General features: G+C 44.3%; 1 protein-coding gene and 1 long non-coding RNA gene across 4 annotated transcripts in view; one reads left to right on the top strand and one right to left on the bottom strand.

Moving 5' to 3' along the window:
• Positions 1 to 1,142, bottom strand: part of LOC133208519 (uncharacterized) — a 44,080-nt gene extending 42,938 nt beyond the window's left edge. Inside the window, exon 1 of the long non-coding RNA XR_009724409.1 lies at positions 16 to 1,142. This is a non-coding gene — a long non-coding RNA (uncharacterized LOC133208519). The remainder of the gene's footprint in view (positions 1 to 15) is intronic.
• A 704-nt stretch (positions 1,143 to 1,846) lies between these two features.
• Positions 1,847 to 13,800, top strand: COPS3 (COP9 signalosome subunit 3). Of its 3 annotated transcripts, XM_061346241.1 has the most exons (12): positions 1,847 to 1,973; positions 4,744 to 4,873; positions 6,390 to 6,502; positions 6,606 to 6,655; positions 7,622 to 7,714; positions 8,382 to 8,561; positions 9,800 to 9,940; positions 11,004 to 11,177; positions 12,036 to 12,122; positions 12,442 to 12,555; positions 13,141 to 13,221; positions 13,462 to 13,800. In XM_061346241.1, exons 1-12 carry the CDS (start codon positions 1,919 to 1,921, stop codon positions 13,513 to 13,515), a joined length of 1,272 nt encoding a protein of 423 aa, XP_061202225.1. In that variant the 5' UTR covers positions 1,847 to 1,918; the 3' UTR covers positions 13,516 to 13,800. The 3 variants fall into 3 exon arrangements, with proteins under 3 accessions (XP_061202225.1, XP_061202231.1, XP_061202237.1); XM_061346247.1 differs by lacking the exon at positions 4,744 to 4,873 and having other exon boundaries at positions 1,874 to 1,973; XM_061346253.1 differs by lacking the exons at positions 1,847 to 1,973; positions 4,744 to 4,873 and having other exon boundaries at positions 6,420 to 6,502; positions 7,554 to 7,714.
• Positions 13,801 to 17,547: the final 3,747 nt, after the last annotated feature.

The raw sequence follows: 17,547 nt of genomic DNA, 5'->3' as shown, positions 1-17,547 counted from the left end.
CTTTATTTCAAGCACGGCCCCTTGCAGCAGAAGGGAGGAGCGGGAGGGTACAAGGGGGATGCAACAGGGAGCAGAGGGGCTGCAAAGGGGGGATGCAAAGACCGGCGCTCGCCTCCTCCCCGCCCCATCCCTCCCTTTGCAGCGCAGCAAAGCGGCAGCGGGACCCCGGTGCTCGGCGGTGCGTTCGCCCCGACCCGGCAGTGCAAAGCCCAGTTCCTCTTCCCGGTGCCCGACCGAGCCCGGAGCGGCGGCACCGCCTTCAAGCGGCACAAACGCGGTGCGACGGCGCCGATCCCATCCGCCCGCCCCTTCCCCGCAGCGGGGGGACTCCATTGAGCCCCTGCCTCAGTTTACCCGAGTCCCAGCCTGTGGGGGTACCCACAATGACCCCCTCCAACCCCCGTCCCTGCGAGCGGGTGCTGGGACGCCCATAACACAGTGATTTTTGCAGCTAATTTGACCTAAACCACACCAATTACAACCAATTCGTGCTCTGCCCAGGATCTAGCTCGGTGTGACGCCAATCTGTCCCCACGGGTGACAGTGGAAACCTTTAAAAGGCAAAACTAGCCCCAAAAGGAGCGCTGGGGGCACATCACGCTCTGTGCATTCTGATACAGGACCATGGATTGCTGCAGTCACAAAACACTGCAGGGATTTGAGCTGCTAAAGGAGGGGGAAGCCTCTGAGTGTGACTAACGGGATTAGGCAACCGCTGAGCTGGGAAAGATCTCGATCGGTGGCAATAATACAGCTTTAGCAATTGCAGAGTATTCCATCTTTTAATTGCAGTGTGTTCCAATAGAAGGCATCGTCCTTGCTTCACAGAAAGGGCAAATGAGAGATCGGGTGGTTTGGGAGGGGTCACGGCGTGAAGGAGAACCGGCAGCCAGGCTGTACGCGGTGGTGAATGTTGACAGGGAAGGAAAACGTGCTAAGTTTTAAGGCCGAGTTCTGCTTTCCCTTGTGCCAGAGGCATTTGTGTATGGGGAGGAACGGGATTTCAACACAGCTTGATGTGTCTGAGGAAGCAGTGAGAGAACACGCACACATCCCACAGTGAGACCTTCCTTGTGGTACGGTGAAGGGTACGTCCCTGCCCACCAGCTCCCGTAGTGATGGAGCACACAGAGAGAATCCCAGACTGGGCAGGGTTGCAAGGGACCTTAAAGCTCATGCAGCTCCAAGCAGAGACACCTTCCACTAGAGCAGCTTGCTCCAAGCCCCTGTGTCCAACCTGGCTTTGAACACTGCCAGGGATGGGGCAGCCACAGCTCCTCTGGGCACTCTGTACCAGCGCCTCAGCACTCTCACAGGTAAGAACTTCCTTATATCCAACCTAAATCTGTTTCAGTTTGAACCCATCACCTCTCGCCCCGTCCCTGCAGTCCCTGATGCAGAGCCCCTCTCCAGCATCCCTGCAGCCCCATTCAGACAGCGGCAGGCTGAAGGAGGTCTCCATTCCCTCCTCCAGGCTGAACAGCCCCATTTCTCATCATAGGGATTATGTTATTATCCCATATTATCCCATAGGGGCGAACCGTCGCCAAGATCAGCCTCCGGTCACCCCCTCAAGGGGACAACGTGCACGGACCCCGCGTCGCGAAGAGGTGACGCCGTCGTGACGTCATCACGCAGCCCTGCTGAGTCACGGCTGCCCGCTCCTCCCTCTGTCTTAACGCGGGGCTCGAAGGGGGGGGAAAGGCGGTGGTTGCCATAGCAACCTCTTTTCCCGCGAGAGGTGGCGAAGCGGCGGAAGTGACGCGCAGCGGCGGGCGTCGCGCGGCTCCCCGCCGCGGCCGCTGATTGGCTGGCGGGAGGTCGGCGGCGGTGGCGGCGGTGGCGCCCGTAAGCGGTGCCTCCTTCCCCGTGCGCGCTCCCGCCACCCCCGCGCGCGGCCGCGCCGCCAGCCGCCAAGATGGCGTCGGCCCTGGAGCAGTTCGTCAACAGCGTCCGGCAGCTCTCGGCCCAAGGTGACCGCGGGGCGGGCCCCGGTGGCGGCGGGCACACAGCGGGGCTTTGAGCGGGAGGTGGAGGCCGCGGGAGCCTGCGCGGCTGAGGGGGGCGGGCCGCGGCCTTCCCCCTTTCCTTCCCCTCCTCCGCTTCCTCACGGCTCTCCCTCAGCCTCCTTTCCTGTGGGGCCTTTACCGGGCTGTGGCCTCCGGGGGGTCCCGGTGGGGTTTGACAGGGTCCGAGGGTCCGGCTGCCAATGGTAGCGATGAGGGAGAGGTCCCGGCGGAGTGCGGTGAAGCCGGCAGTGAATCTGAGCCTTGAAAAGCGAAGGGGAGGAGCGGGCACCGCAGGGGCTTTAACGAGGGTTCTGCAGCCCGGCCTGTCACCTCAGTGCTGGGCGCGCAAGCTGCGGCATGTGGGCTTTAAAATGCGTTTCACGAGCGGTATTCCATGGGGATAAAGTGGGGCATGAACAGAACAGTATGGGAGGAAGGCTGAGACTTCACCTCAGAGTTAGTATAACCCAAGCGCTTAGGAAATGTTTTAATAACCTTAGTTAGAATCCTTTCGGTTCTTCGCCAAACTCCTGCTTTCCCTGTGCATGGACACAGCGGTTTCTGGTTCTTGAACTTTCCTTGTTGATGCTTCCTAGAATGTGTTCTGAGGGTTGCTCCGTATGGGATGTTTGCTCCGTGGAACTGATCACGAGTTGATGCTTTCCTCTGTGGCCCCAGGCTTTATCTCTGCATGGAGCCTCAATTTTCTCTTACATTGGTTTAATTTATTGAATATAGAGTGTTTTTACATGGGGGGTATCGCATACAAGAGACAAATTATACCTAAAAGGTGTGGGTACAAAGATGATTCTTTGTTTAGCTGGGGAACTTTTTGCTACAAAGCTTTGCAGATGCAAAAGGGATTCTGGTCATCTAAATGGAAGTTCTTCCATTAGGGTTAAGCCAGATAGTCATTCCCTTGAAGAAGTAAATCCAGGGACACTGCTGGAGACTGGGAGAGCCGATGGGAGAAGTCTGTGTGCTCGCGGTGGTGGTGTTGGTTTCTGGTTCTCAGCATTGGGCTGCATGGGAAGTGACATAAATGGATTGGTTGGGCCTGGTGTGGGTATGGCAGCGTACACCGCAAGTTGTTCAGTGATGCTGGTGGGTAGAAGGTTGTTCAGGAGGGGTTTTGGCTTTGGTTTATAGGGGAATGCCAGGGGATACCTGTCATATGGGAGGATTTCTTACTAGGGAGCTCATCAGAACTAAGGTTTCCAACCTGTTATCAAACTAGAGAGCATTTTACAAGCCCTATCTCTTTCCATGCTTGTGGCTGGAATTTGAATTCATAGAATCATAGAATAGTTAGGGTTGGAAAGGACCTTAAGATCATCAAGTTCCAACCCACCTGCCTGTGGGACACCTCGCTCAAGTTCCAACCCACCTGCAGGGACACCTCGCTCTAAACCATATCACCCAAGGCCTCGTCCAGTCTGGCCTTGAACACCGCCAGGGATGGAGCATTCACAACCTCCTTGGGCAACCCATTCCAGTGCCTCACCACCCTCACAGGAAATAATTTCTTCCTTATATCCAGTCTAAACTTCCCCTGTTTAAGTTTTAACCCATTACCCTTTGTCCTGTCACTACAGTCCCTAATGAAGAGTCACTCCCCAGCACCCCTGTAGGCCCCCTTCAGATACTGGAAGGCTGCTATGAGGTCTCCACGCAGCCTTCTCCAGGCTGAACAGAGGGCTCTTGTCCCTTGATTGGAACTTCTGATCCCTCTATTGCTTCAAATCCAGCATTTCATTGCTAGGGTTTCCCAGGTTTTCCTTTTTCAAAGGAAAAGGCCAAGAGAGTTGAGGATAATGTAGCAATATGAATGGAGGCACTATTCCTCTTTTTGTGAAGATTTTTGTAGGGGTGAGAGAACCTCTGCTTTTTCTTTCTAATCTACAAGGATTGAACATTCAAAGAATCCTCTGCTTCAGCAAAGGATAGTTTTAATTCAAGTAATGGTGGGGAAAGAGTTTGAAAGCAGTTTGTGACAATTGATCTGCTTTCTTTGTAAGGTTTCTGGGCTTACTGTACCTTCCTGATTCAGAGTAGTTGCCTTTCGTGCTGTGTTCATGGCTCACAACAAATAGAACACCACTGCAGTTTTAATTACACAAACTAGATTTAAGAACAGATCTTTAAAGCCTTTTCTTGTAGGCGCTTAGTTGTAATGTTAATGTCAGCTTCAAAGAAACATGGTTATGAGCAGAGCTGGAAAGTGGTAAATAGGGCATTGGAGAAGCAGCAAGGAACAAACTACGGTATTGGGATTTTTTTGGAGAGCGGAGGAGACTGGTTTTGGCCCTGTTTTATCCTGTTTTTTTCCCTTTACAACACCCAGAAGGTACAAGGGGGGGATAAATTTATCCATCAGGCAAAATATTGCATGGCAATACATTGGTTAGAGTTTGGTAGACTTGGCTTAGGAGGAGGTTGGTGGTGATGCAAGACCGTGTAGCCCATCTCTGAGGTGAGCTGGTGCTGCTTTTCCTGCTGGGTTTGTGTTCTAAGGGCTTCCTTTGCAATTGCAAAGGCCAGAGCTTCACTGCCACATATGGTGGGTACCTCACTGTTGAAAACTAATGCCCATTGTATGAAAGAAAAGTAAATTCTCTGGGTGATGCTGCTTTTTCCTCAGGTTATATAGGGCAGGAAGAGTGTCATGAAGTATGGGAATGTGTGAGTGTTCTCTAATTAGAGTCTGACAACATGTTTTGTGTTTGTGTTTCAGGGCAAATGACCCAGCTTTGTGAGCTGATCAATAAGAGTGGAGAACTGCTGGCAAAAAACCTTTCCCATCTGGATACAGTGCTTGGTGCCCTGGATGTGCAGGAGCACTCATTAGGTGTTCTGGCTGTCTTGTAAGTGGTGCTTCCTTTCAGTTAAATATCTTAGTATGTTGCTTGGAGTTTTAATACTGAGTTGTCTCCCAAATGTTTTTCTTTTGCATGTTTTCAGTCTGTGTTTGTTAGAATGGTGCTTAGTGATGCACATTTAGTAATAAAAACACCAACTCAAACTTAGATTTTCCAAAGGAAACCTCTGGAGGTTGTAAATGCCATTACTGTCAAGTGTTAATATTAGGGTTTGTTTTCCTTATGGCTGTATCTATAAGTATTTTTCCATATGTGTGCAGCAAAAAGGTATAAAACTGACTTTTAAGACTGTGTGAAACAAAACTTTTCTTTTCATGGGTTCTTCTGACAGTTCTTGGCTGTTTGTCTCTGGACAGCACTGAAGCTCTTACTGTTGTCTGCATTTTAAGATAATACTTGAATTGGTGATGCTGAGATAAAGGTATTTGGCCTTGAAGCTCCAACTGTTGTTTCTAGCTGTACCTAACTATAAGTGGAGCATCTACAGGTTTCACTGTTACTTAACAGTTCTCTTTTTAAAGGAAAGATCAGAATCCTGGTACTCATTCTACCACCCTTTTGAAACAAAATTACTGTAATACATAGAGATAATGCTGTTTAGTATTACAATTTAGCATCTCATAAAAATGCATTATGGACTTTACAACAAGCAGGGCATCAGTACTGTGTTAGCAGAATTGTATCATGGGGTACATAGAAACAGTCATTAAAACGGGTAAAGAGATAAGTGTTTATAGGAAATAGAATCATAGATTGGTTTGGGTTGGAAGGGACCTTAAAGCTCATCCAGTTCCAACCCCCTGCCATGGGCAGGGGCATCTTCCACTAGAGCAGCTTGCTCCAAGCCCCTGTGTCCAACCTGGCCTTGAACACTGCCAGGGATGGGGCAATAGTATGTAAAGTGTATTATTTGAAGAGATTGTATCAGCAGAGAGTACTGATAGCATGGAACAGAGGGATTTTCCCATAGGTTTCTGTGGCATTTCTTGGATGCAGAGGGATTCGTTGCCCTGAAGTGGGCATAATCATGGCTCATCCTACAGAAGCAGCAATGTGCAAGCCTATAGGGTGCTAAGGAACCACCAGAGAGTGAGGAGAAAATGCTCCTAACAAGAGATACACATCTAATAATGTAATAGCTGAGATAACCTTGAGCACATTCAAGCAGGAGGCGGCTGCGGGAGGGGCAAAAGTGGCCAGAGAGGTTATGTGGCTGAGTATTACAACTCATCATCATTAGCCAGTGTTTCTGTTCTGATTGTAACTATTGTAGCAGACAAAATGATCTTCGTTTGCCATAGTTTGTTCTAAATTGCAGTTTGCACTAGATTGAGAATGGGGGTGTGCAGGGAAAGCGTATTTTCAAACCTTGTGCAGCTCGTCTGCCATCTGTCATAAACACTTTGGATTTGTTTGCAAGCATCTACATGCATCTACAGAGACTTAGTAATGAAGCTCCAAATGTGAAGTGCTAACCCTTTTGTTTGTTTGCTTGGTTTAGGTTTGTGAAGTTTTCTATGCCCAGCATCCCTGACTTCGAAACGTTATTCTCGCAGGTGCAGCTTTTTATCAGCACTTGTAATGGAGAACACATCAGATATGCAACAGACACTTGTAAGTTAAGTTTACTTTCAGACTTTATATGGGGTTTTGATAGTTTTATTCTGATTTTTCACTGTATTGTGTTTTTCTGTGTGTTTTCTTTTACTGTATTTAGTTGCTGGCCTGTGCCACCAGTTAACAAATGCCCTTGTGGAGAGAAAACAGGTGAGCAACTATTATCTAGTACATATAAGTTACCTACATATCCAAGCTCTTCAAAGGAACATGCCTTGGGCAACATGGTCTAGTGTGAGGTATCCCTGCCCTTGACAGGGGGTTGGAAGAAGATGATCTTGAGGTCATTTCCATCCCTAACTGTTGTATGATTACAGTCTCTTACTTGCTTCATAAAGATTTGCCATGAACTTCATGTTACGTATTTTTGTGCAGCTCCTTACTTGTTAAGTTTACTCAGAGGAAATGAACCTGAACCAAGATTTTCCAGCTTTCTTTAATGAAAATGTAGGGAAGATGAATTTTTAGGTGGAGAGTCACCTAAAAGCGTGCTCTCTCTCACAAAGTACGGAATATGTGGTACCCAGAATGTTCTTCAGGCAACGTATGCATGAGTAGGAGAGAGCTGCAACAATTATTAGCACTGGTGAGTAAGTGATACTGGTTTCAGTGTTCTCACCAGTGTTATATAATGTTCTTAATGAAATGCCTCAAAATGTAAAGGAAACTTGATTAAGAAGTAGTTGACCAATGTTTCTGTTGCTAAGATACTGATTTTTTCAGGCTACTTCAGTAAAATCTAGCCTGAAGGAGAAGCAGAGATCAAGTCTGGTCTAAGTGGAGCAAATCAAGAGCCTTGCCTTTATTACTTGGTCGAAGTCATGTCATGGAGTCAAGAAAGGCTTTTGTATCAATACCAACTCCTGTATTCCTGATGAGGTTGGCTTTGTGGAGCTGAATTGATGACTTCATTTAGCTTAGCAGGAGAAGTTGTATAGCCCAGGTTAATTTTACTGTTTGAGGGACTGCAGTATCCTACACAAAGGGAACCTCAAGTTAACTATTACTGAATGGAACCTGTCAATTAGTGTTATTTTTCATTTGTAAGTGTCAACATAAGATCCAATGTGCTGCCATCTATGAGAAATTGTCTGAAAGAGATGTAATTTCTGACAGCCCCTGCGAGGAATTAGCATTCTCAGACAAGCCATAGACAAGATGCAGATGAACACAAACCAGCTGACCTCAATACACGCAGATCTCTGCCAGGTAAGGGGAGCTGTAAAGGCTTTTGGTGAGAGTAAAAGCGTATTTTATAAGCAGAACCCTTTGAGGAGATGCATGTTCACGTATTCCAATGTTAAAATGCCTTTTAACTGGTCTCCTGTCATAAATAATGATACACTGAAATAAAATGCCCTTCTATGCATTTTAAATGTGCAGTGCATGTCCCCAGATGTTTGGTTTTGTTGATGACTCTTGAAAGTCCTTTGCCATCTCTTCTCTCTGGGCTGAAAGTCACACACAGGCAGTGTAAGTGTAATACCCAGATACCATTTGCTCAGATTTGACAAAGAGCCAGTTTGTCTCGGTGTCTTTGGCCTGAATTTGCTCTTCTGTCTCATTTCTTGGCTCCTGGGACTTAGGGTTGGACAGGAATGTTTAGTGCAATATTTAGTGCAGGCAGTCTGGAAGGCCTGGAATTTCAAACAGCTTTGTCTCAGTCTAATTCCTTTAGCATTCATATAATTTATAACAGCTCACAATCTGTGTTAAAGAATAATCTGTGTTACAGCACTACCACATACCCTGTTTGTCACTCTCGGAGGAGTGAGATTTATTGACTAGTACCAAACAAATTTAGTTTCAGCTTCTTCCTCCTGGAAATTTGAATGGAAATGGCTAATTTATGACAACCTGATTTATTTTCTTGTAGCTCTGTTTGTTAGCAAAATGCTTTAAACCTGCCCTCCCGTATCTAGATGTGGACATGATGGATATTTGTAAAGAGAATGGGGCATATGATGCGAAGCACTTTTTATGTTACTACTACTATGGTGGGATGATATACACTGGGCTAAAGAACTTTGAAAGAGCACTCTACTTTTATGAACAGGTAACTTGAAATCAAATGGTAAGTCTCAAGTGTGATCACTTGAAAGGCAATAGTAGTGTATTGTAGCACTACTACGGTAGCATGTGTAGTAGTGCTGAGATAACATCATCTCTGAATTGCCACCAAGGAGAGCAGGCAAAGCTGTGAACCTAACACAAGGCACAAGCAGTCACCAGTAATTTTCATTCTTAACCTTAAAGATATGATTCTACTAACAGATCTGTATTGCTGCTCATCATTCACATGGGGTTTGGTGTTGTGTGTGTGTGTGTGTTCATCATAACAATGCATACAACTTGAGTTGGGTTCAGGTTCGCTACTAGCTCCTTTATGACAGGTACAGCCTGAACGGTGGTACTCAGCATGTAGTGAAGTAACAGCAAGCTGTCCTTAGAGGTGTTTTCCTTTAAGAAGGTCTCTTCCAGCCAAGTAACTTGCACCATAAAACTATGCATCTCAAAGGTTGATGTTAAATTTATCTCACTATAAATATTTTTCAGATGCTTGTTTATTGCTGCTGGCATAGCAACGGCTTCCAGGCTGACATGCACAATTGTGTGTTCTTAAAGCAAAACTAATGCAGTGGTTTTGCCTAAGACCTTTGCTAATTTTATGAGGGGAGTTACACGTCAAGGTTTTCACAATATCGCTTTCATTTTCTCTGTGAAAGAAAAAATCTCCAAATTGGGAGGACTTAGTGTATGTATGAGAGAAAATGCTGCCAAATATGTGGCAGTTTCTGTATGCAAGTGTCAGTCCTTGAGTAGCTTAGCAGCATCACAGGAAACTGAAATCCCTTTTCCTGATTCTGCAGGCCTCTTTCAGCATAATTAAATATGAGATCTGATGGTGTAATAGCTTTATAAAACCTCTTTAGGGATCTGTGTGAATCCAGGTTCTAAGGTGTATAATCACTCCTGGTAACAAGTAGCTGCAGGTACAACTTTTGATATAGACCAAGGAAAGACATTTAGATTTGATCTTAACAGGGTTATTTGAAGGTAGGCACCACTGTAACACAATGCATTTTGAGCAGCTTGCTTAGAATTTAATATATTTTGGATGATTAGTTTTGACAGAAGCTAGTTTAAAGCTTTAATGCTCAAAGGTGAATTTCATGTCATTGTATCCCTTCCACATGCAGCTTGAAACTGAGATTTTTTACTTAATGCAATAGCTACCAGGATCTGTCAGTAAGTATATTAAATTCCTATTCCATTTCTTTCTTTCTTGCTTAGGCAATAACTACTCCAGCCATGGCAGTCAGTCATATTATGTTGGAATCGTATAAAAAGTATATTCTAGTTTCTTTGATACTACTTGGCAAAGTTCAGCAGCTACCAAAATACACTTCCCAGATAGTTGGTAGATTCATTAAGGTAAGTCTTTGTGAATACAGTTAAATAACAGAGCAATAAAGCTGAGTTTATGTTTCCTACCCTCATTTGATGGTACTTTTTAACATTGCAGATCATGGTATAACGTGCCAGAGGACAACCTCCTGCTGCCTTTCTAGTGTACAATAGCTAAAGAGTGTCTTGTACAAACTTTGTTGTTCATATTGGGATACAGGTTTTTAAACCTAAATTTGGAGGAATTTTAGGGTTGAATAGTACTTACCAGTATTCTCTTCACTGATACTGCACATCCCTTGATAATGATTTACGTTAGAACTTAAACGAGACTCGGCTTTTGTTTGGCTTTCAGTGCCCAGTGTCCTTGTAAGAACATTCAGCCCATAACTTCATCTAGTTGAAGTATGAAATGCTAAATGGATTATTCCAAAACCCAGCTTTATACAGAATAAAAGCTGCTGAAAAAGCTGCAAGTTTGCAGTCTGTAAGCATGGAGATTAGGAGGTGTAGGGTGGAAGAGAAAACTGTTAGTGAGAGAGTTCTGATCCTCAATAAGTAACACACTTTTACTTCTTATTTAACACTGAGTTTATTGATTTGTGACCAAAATTGTAGAGTCCCCAAAATGTTGTAACTCCAGATATTAATAAGCAAACTCAAACAGTTGCTACTTTAAAGTGAACAAGTCTTCACCCTCTGATTCTCTGTTGGCCCTGCTGTGATGCATTGTGGTCAAGGATGACAGTGTCTTATAATCGATGGGCAGTGACTACGCACCTTGAATTCACTTCACTTCATACACTGTTCAGCTAATGGCCTTTTCCTTGCACTTCCAGAACTAGAACTGTCATACAGAGGTCCTTGAATGAAGTTTATTAAATCTTATATTGTAGTAATACAGATGTAGCATATGAGGATCTTATGCTGCTCTAATGCCATGTACTGGCATCATCTATTTGGTATGAGAGATGCTTGAACTACTTAAAATCTGCTTTTATGCCTGTGTGGCTTCTAATGTTGAAGTAGTGAATAGAGGCTGGTTGAACAGCATGTTCTTTATAAAAGATTCTCATTTTTCTAATTGCAGCCCCTTAGCAATGCTTACCATGAACTAGCACAAGTTTATTCAACCAATAAACCCTCGGAGCTTCGAAACCTGGTGAACAAACACAGTGAAACATTCACAAGGGATAACAATATGGGGCTGGTTAAGCAATGCTTGTCATCTCTCTACAAAAAGAATATTCAGAGGCTAACCAAGGTAAGACGAAGGGGGTGGTTTTGCTGAGGTTTTGATTAGTTTTTCTCGCAGAGTATCTCTGGAATGTATTCAATTCAGAGCAAAATGATACTGCAGTAATGTCATGGAGAAAAGAGTAAAGCTGAGATTTGTGTCTCTGAAACAAATGAGGCTAAAATGTTCTATATAGAACACCACCTCAGGTGGCTACTTATGCTTTATTTAAAAGGTGGATAAATGTGTCTGTCTATCAAAGGGGTTTGCCCATGAGATTTTCATACATATTCAAAGAAGTTGTGAGCGCAGCGACCCAGTGACCTTCATCTCTGTTCAGAAGAAAAAACTGAACTTTACAGGCTGCTTGATTAGAGAACAGGGAGTGAATAGGACAGATTTTGGAAGTACCTGAAGTAAGGGGAAAACCAGAAGCAGTGGTTCAATGTGCTCCTTCATCTGAGAGGTCAGATTAATCCTTAAAGATGATCAAGGGAAGGCTCTTTTTTGGCCAGCGCAAATGATGTTTGCTGCAATATAACTTAACCTCAGAAGGAATCCAATACATGCATCTCTTGAAGGAGATTCAAGGGATGGACAGCCACCTTATCCATGTACAAAGGTGAGGGAAGAGGTTGGGCATGGTCAGGACTGTGCTTGGGGTAAAAAGGAATAGCAGAAATGGAGTAATGACTGTTAGTTTGGTCTGTGTATGTGAACAGTGTAATAGATTCATGTCTTCAGAGGAAGAACGGACTTCTTTCTCGTGGGGCTTTTATAAGTAATAACTGTGTCCCACTTGCTTCTTCCCATTGGGTTTCACAAATCGGTTTAGAAAAGTTCTTCACATCTAGCTTTAATGGTTTGATACTTTTTACATTTCAGACGTTTTTAACATTGTCATTACAAGACATGGCAAGTCGAGTGCAGTTGTCGGGGCCCCAAGAAGCAGAAAAATACGTCCTCCACATGGTGAGACTCGAGACTTGGCTGAACTCTCCTCACTTAAAACTTGTTCCAGTGTATTTAAGTGTCTGGGTTGGTGGTGGGTGTTCTGAGTGGCTGAAGAATGGTTCCCTTTCAGGGTGAAGGAAATAACTGTCAGTCTGCTGTGGTGTTTAGACTGTTCTCAAAAAGTCCTAACAGGATTATCCACCATGCAGCATTTGTCTTTGGGAAACTAATAAGAAATAAGAAGCAAACAAGATGATTCCACAAGGAGCCTGTGTGCTGTAGTTACTCAGAATTCTCTTCTTGGTGATGCCTTACGTTAAACCTTTTCTCATTTCAGATAGAAGATGGTGAAATCTTTGCAAGTATTAACCAGAAGGATGGTATGGTCTGTTTCCATGATAATCCTGAAAAATATAACAATCCAGCTATGCTCCATAACATTGACCAGGAGGTAAATCTTTAAGATCTTAACTGCTTTTGGAATTGCTACCAGAGTACCTTAGCCTGTAATCAGAGAGCTGCTGGGAGAAGCCAGTGTAGGTGACTTACATGAAGAGATTGAGGACTATGAATCATTATTAGACTATTTCACAGTACTGGTATTTAAAGGGGGTTTAGATTGATAGTCAGTTACTGTCAACATGTTCCCTATTGTATCCTCTGTACAGCTTGAGATGTTTCAGCAGATTGACTGCTTGATGTTGATTTGAAGTTAGTTGAACTGAATGCATTGGAAAGATTGGGTTTAGAGTTTTAGGCTTCAAGGATCACTTCCAATGGCTGTCAGTAACCTGCCTGTAAGCTGAGGTGGTTGACCCTCATGGGGCTGTCTGTCAGTGGCCTTGGGAAGGATTGTTAGGAAGACGAGAATCAAAATAAGGGAATAAGAAATAATGGACACTTCCGAGAGATGAGGGATAAGAGCATTTTGACATGGAACTTCGGTGATGTCAAAAGTTATTGGTTCTACACAACACAGCTGTGAAGTATCTTGAGCAAGCTGGACCAAGTAATTAACTTAATATGTACTTTTAAGATGCTGAAATGTATAGAGCTTGATGAACGACTGAAAGCCATGGATCAAGAGATCACTGTGAACCCTCAGTTTGTGCAGAAGGTAAGTGATTTAATGTCTTGCAAGAGATTCAGTGCAGTGTGTATTGCACTGTATGTCAGTATACATAGTGTTAATAATAACATATTAATACAAGCATAAACATCATGCTTTAAAACACAAAGGAAGCGCATGTTATCTGATACGCACTTTATTTTCCTACCTGCTAACTTCAAAGACCTGTCTGTCTCAAAGGTAAACCTCAGACCTGTTTGTGAAACGAACTAACTCTCTCCCTTGCAGAGTATGGGCTCTCAAGAGGATGACTCAGGGACCAAACCATCCAGTTATTCTTGAAATTAATGTTGCTCACCACTCCGCTTTCAAGTAAAAGCTTATGAGAGAATCACGCCTGGAACAGGGCATTGAGGAGTTCCACGAAGAGAGCAGAGAGAACTGAGCTTTGCTTTTCACCTGGACATTAAGAACATAAAGAACACCCTCTCAGTACTGTATAATATCAGAAATATTCTCTGCAAAGAAAAAGGAAATCTCAAAAAGAAACGTAAAAGTCTGTTGTGGATTTATTTATCTTCAGATTAACATCGTTAATGCATTAAATAATCTACCTTTTGTTTTAAAGGGTTTGAATGTTGCTGTGTTTCTGTAGCAGTCCTTTATTTCCCTCCTGCAAAAGAAAAGTGTTATTCAGGGAAGAATACAAACTAGTGTTGGTTCACATCCAAGATACTTCCTCGTTCTTTACTCTGTATTTAAAGTTGGCTCAAAGTACAGATGTGTATGTATGGTGGGGGGGAGAGGGCTGGAGTTTCACGCTCTACATGATGATTTGCCTATGCCCGGTGTAGCTGGCTGCTGTCTATTAAAGGATGAACTAAGACCTGTGTTCTTCCCAAAAGGATGAGCATATTAATGAGTCCTTGTGAGGTGGATGTGCTGAAAAACCCAAATCACTGCAGGGAATCTGGACATGACAGCTATTGATGGTGTTAAGTTTCTGGTACAGAATGTCTCTTAATATTTCCTCTTGGGTCTGACTTATTAGACCTAAACAAAAGGATATTTGGAAGAGCTCAGTGTTCTGGAGGATTCTAGATAGTATGTTTCTTATGCTGAAAGACATTTAAATCTTTGTTTCTATCCAGTTGGCATGAAAGTATTCAACAGGCTGGAAATCAAGTGAAGGTGATGCTGTAGAGCTTTGTTTCCAAAGAAAAGAATTCTCCATGGAACATAAACAGAATTATTCTTTAGAGCTCTCCAAAGTCAGGATTTTATTTGGAAATAACATGCTGGAATCCTACCTGGGTTTTAATTCACTGTTTTAAACATAAAAACTCAGTGATTGGATGCTCCACCACTTAAATCAGTGGGCTCTTTTTCTGTAGTTCTCATGTATCTGACGATTCTCGCTGTTCAAACACCTTTGACACACTTCATGTAGGTGCAAATCTCCTACTATCAGGCATAAATAAACCTGTCATCAAGTCAGAACATGAGAAGCTCAGCACCCAGTGCTTCCTACTGAAACGCCTGACTAAGAGCTACTTGCTGCTGTTAACCTGCCAGCTTTGTTTCAGGTGCTGAAGCAGAAGCTGAGCTTTTGTGGCTGTTGCCATGTGAAGCTTGTACATATTGAGGTCACCCATGGTTGAAAATAGCCCATTTGTGCTTCCAACGCTGATACAGACCCACTGGGATTTGCACTTGGAATTGGTGTCTTAATTCCAGTATAGCCTCTGTGACAGCGGGTGCTTTCTAGTAGAAGGGATATGTCCCCAGGTGCTTGTCTAGGTGGTGAAAGATGTCTTTAAAAGTCTAAAATCGCAGTTTAGTATCAAACATAGCATAATCCCTAGTGTTAGTAGCTCACCACTGAGTACTGCTGCTTCCTATCATAGACACGTCCATATTTAAAGGCAACTTTTCCACCTTAGGTTTTTGCATCACTTGCCTTACTGGTCTTGCAGCTATAGGTATTTATCGTTTTTGAAGGTGTGTTTTTCCTGGTTAATGCTGCAGTGACTTCAGGGCTGAACATGCTTATGCAGTTCTCCTCTGGTACCATGGAAGTGTTAAATTAGTAATTGCTAATGCTGGAGGCTGAAGCACAGAGCTGCACTGTCACAGTGTTCACAACTGGGTGGCAGCCATTGAAAGGGCTGCAAATGACTAACCCCAAACTACTACCTATAAAAGGATGTGGATGGCTTGTCTTTCACTGCCAAGGGCTCAGACTGTCACAGCCAGGAATGTCCATGTTGCAGTGGCTGGGCTTTTACACCACCAGTTGTTACTTGTGAGTGTGGACTTCAAATCTCAGAGCTTCAGGATGGCTTTGGAGCCATGGAATTAGAAACAAGCTAATAGATGCAGTTGGCAAATAGCAACTATATTTTCTTCTTTTTATTCTTGCCTAAAGTAACTAAAATAAATCCATGCTCACATCAAAAGGATGGTAGAAATAGCAATGTAATGGATGAAATGATATATTATACTATATTTCTTAACCTGTTTTTTTAAGGTTCCTTTTCTAGTTGTGCTGTTGAAGATTCAAAGTCAGGTCCCACCTGTAGGATCCATAGATAAAGCATTCACCAAAAGTGCTCCAGGGGAAGGGCTTTTAAGTAAAGAGTTTGATAAACAAGAGTCTGGCATCTGCGTGGCTGGAGATACTATTGAAATTAAGTCAGATTTCTAATGAAGGAGCTCATTCAAGTCTTGGAACTGCCTGCATGGGCTGTGGTCAGCCGAGGCGCTTTGAGAACGCTTGAGCTTTCTGGTTTTAATTTGTATTTCTTGCAGGGAAGGAAGGGCTTTTGATCAAGTGCAAGAACTCTGCGTGCTGTGCTCCTCTGAGCTGAGGCTCTCTGAGGTCCTGTCTCTGGCGCTTCCCATCGTGCATGGCCACAAAGATGTGTTCATGAGATAGTGAGTGCATGCTTTGATCTCTGGCTCCTCTTTTCATGTATCTTAAACAGCAAAGAGAAAATGCAGTTGTGAAGGTAGCTGAGGACGTGCAGCTACACTGCTTAGCCACAGGAGGGGTGTCTGATTCATTTCCTATTAGTAGGTATTAAGATGTATTAAAGAAGAGGTGTTAGAAGCTCTGTGTGCAACCACCCGTTCTGGTTTTGTGCTGCAGAGGAGCCTTGGTTGGTGACCTCTGCTCACACACCCGTGCTTCTGCCTAACTCCAGCTGCCTTCTCCAACCAGGTTAGACAGAGCCTTGGGTGCCATGGTTTAGTGCCCATGGCAGGGGGGTTGGAACTGGATGATCTTAAGGTCCTTTCCAACCCAAACCAGTCTGGGATTCTATGATTCTATTCTATAACACTTCACAACAACCACCATGTGTTGTCATAGGCGCTCTGTATAACCTAGGAGATGTTTTCCACCCCGGCTGAAGAGGTTAGTCCTAAGCACTTGTTTAAATGTACCATTGGCAAATAAAGCTGACAAACGAGTCGTCCTTAGTTTGTCTTAAATGAGACAGAAGGTCTCTTATATTGGGCTTTGCCTTAGGGGTTTTGGGGGGGTCTTTTACTCCTGTTGCCTCTCAGGATGTATGATTTTGGCTGACTGGCTGCTAGCGTGGCAGTGTCCTCTCTCAGGGCTGGTTCAAACCCCTTGTCCAAGCTCTATGGAATTACCTTGAGTAGAAACAAGTTCTCCTTGTGCAGGCAGTGCGTTTTCCTTGGGAAGTGATGCTACAAGTGTCCAGGATGGCCTCCAGGATCGGATGTTGGATCAAACACTTGCTTTGATATCTTTGTGTGCCAATAATCCTCCATCTGAGTATTGTTTTCTCCAGAGGCAGAATTTAGTCCATGCATGATGGATCCAGAGGGAAATGTTGTAGTGGTATTGGTGACAGCTGCTCTTTCTTGGGATTTAAGTACATTTTACTCAGTGGAATGCTCTATCCTGTTACCTTGTGGAAGGCTTAACTGCTGCTGTTCAGAACTGGGTGTTTAAAGGGGTCAACTCCAATGTAAAGCGAATGGGGGGGGGGGGGGCTCCAGTACTTCGTTATTCTGAAAGGATGAATAGTTCCCATGGAATTTGGTTTATCTTTCTATCAGTTTTCTAGGGATAGCAATAAAACTTGACTCGGTGAAGAGGAACTGGGGTAGTTTAATGGAGAATTGGCATCGAAGAGTCTCCAACAAGCATGTTTAACTGTGTCTGCTCCCTTCTTCCACGTTCTACCCTGCCCTAACCCTGGAATGTTCACAGTTTAATGAGTTAATACCCATCCCGTGGTTTGGTTTATGGGAGACACCGCCCTCACCCTCCGCTGGCGCCCTCCATCACCTCAGCGCGGCCCCTACCGCGCACGGCGCCTGCGCGACCCCGCCCGTGAG

Source organism: Neopsephotus bourkii, unplaced genomic scaffold (genome assembly GCF_033783945.1).
Source record: "Neopsephotus bourkii isolate Nb327-2 ecotype Australia unplaced genomic scaffold, CSIRO-AGI_Nbou_v1 NB_39, whole genome shotgun sequence".
NCBI classification, from domain to species: Eukaryota; Metazoa; Chordata; class Aves; order Psittaciformes; family Psittacidae; genus Neopsephotus; species Neopsephotus bourkii.
Note: the sequence above shows the minus strand (reverse complement) of the source record. Positions and strands in the feature narration are given on the sequence as shown.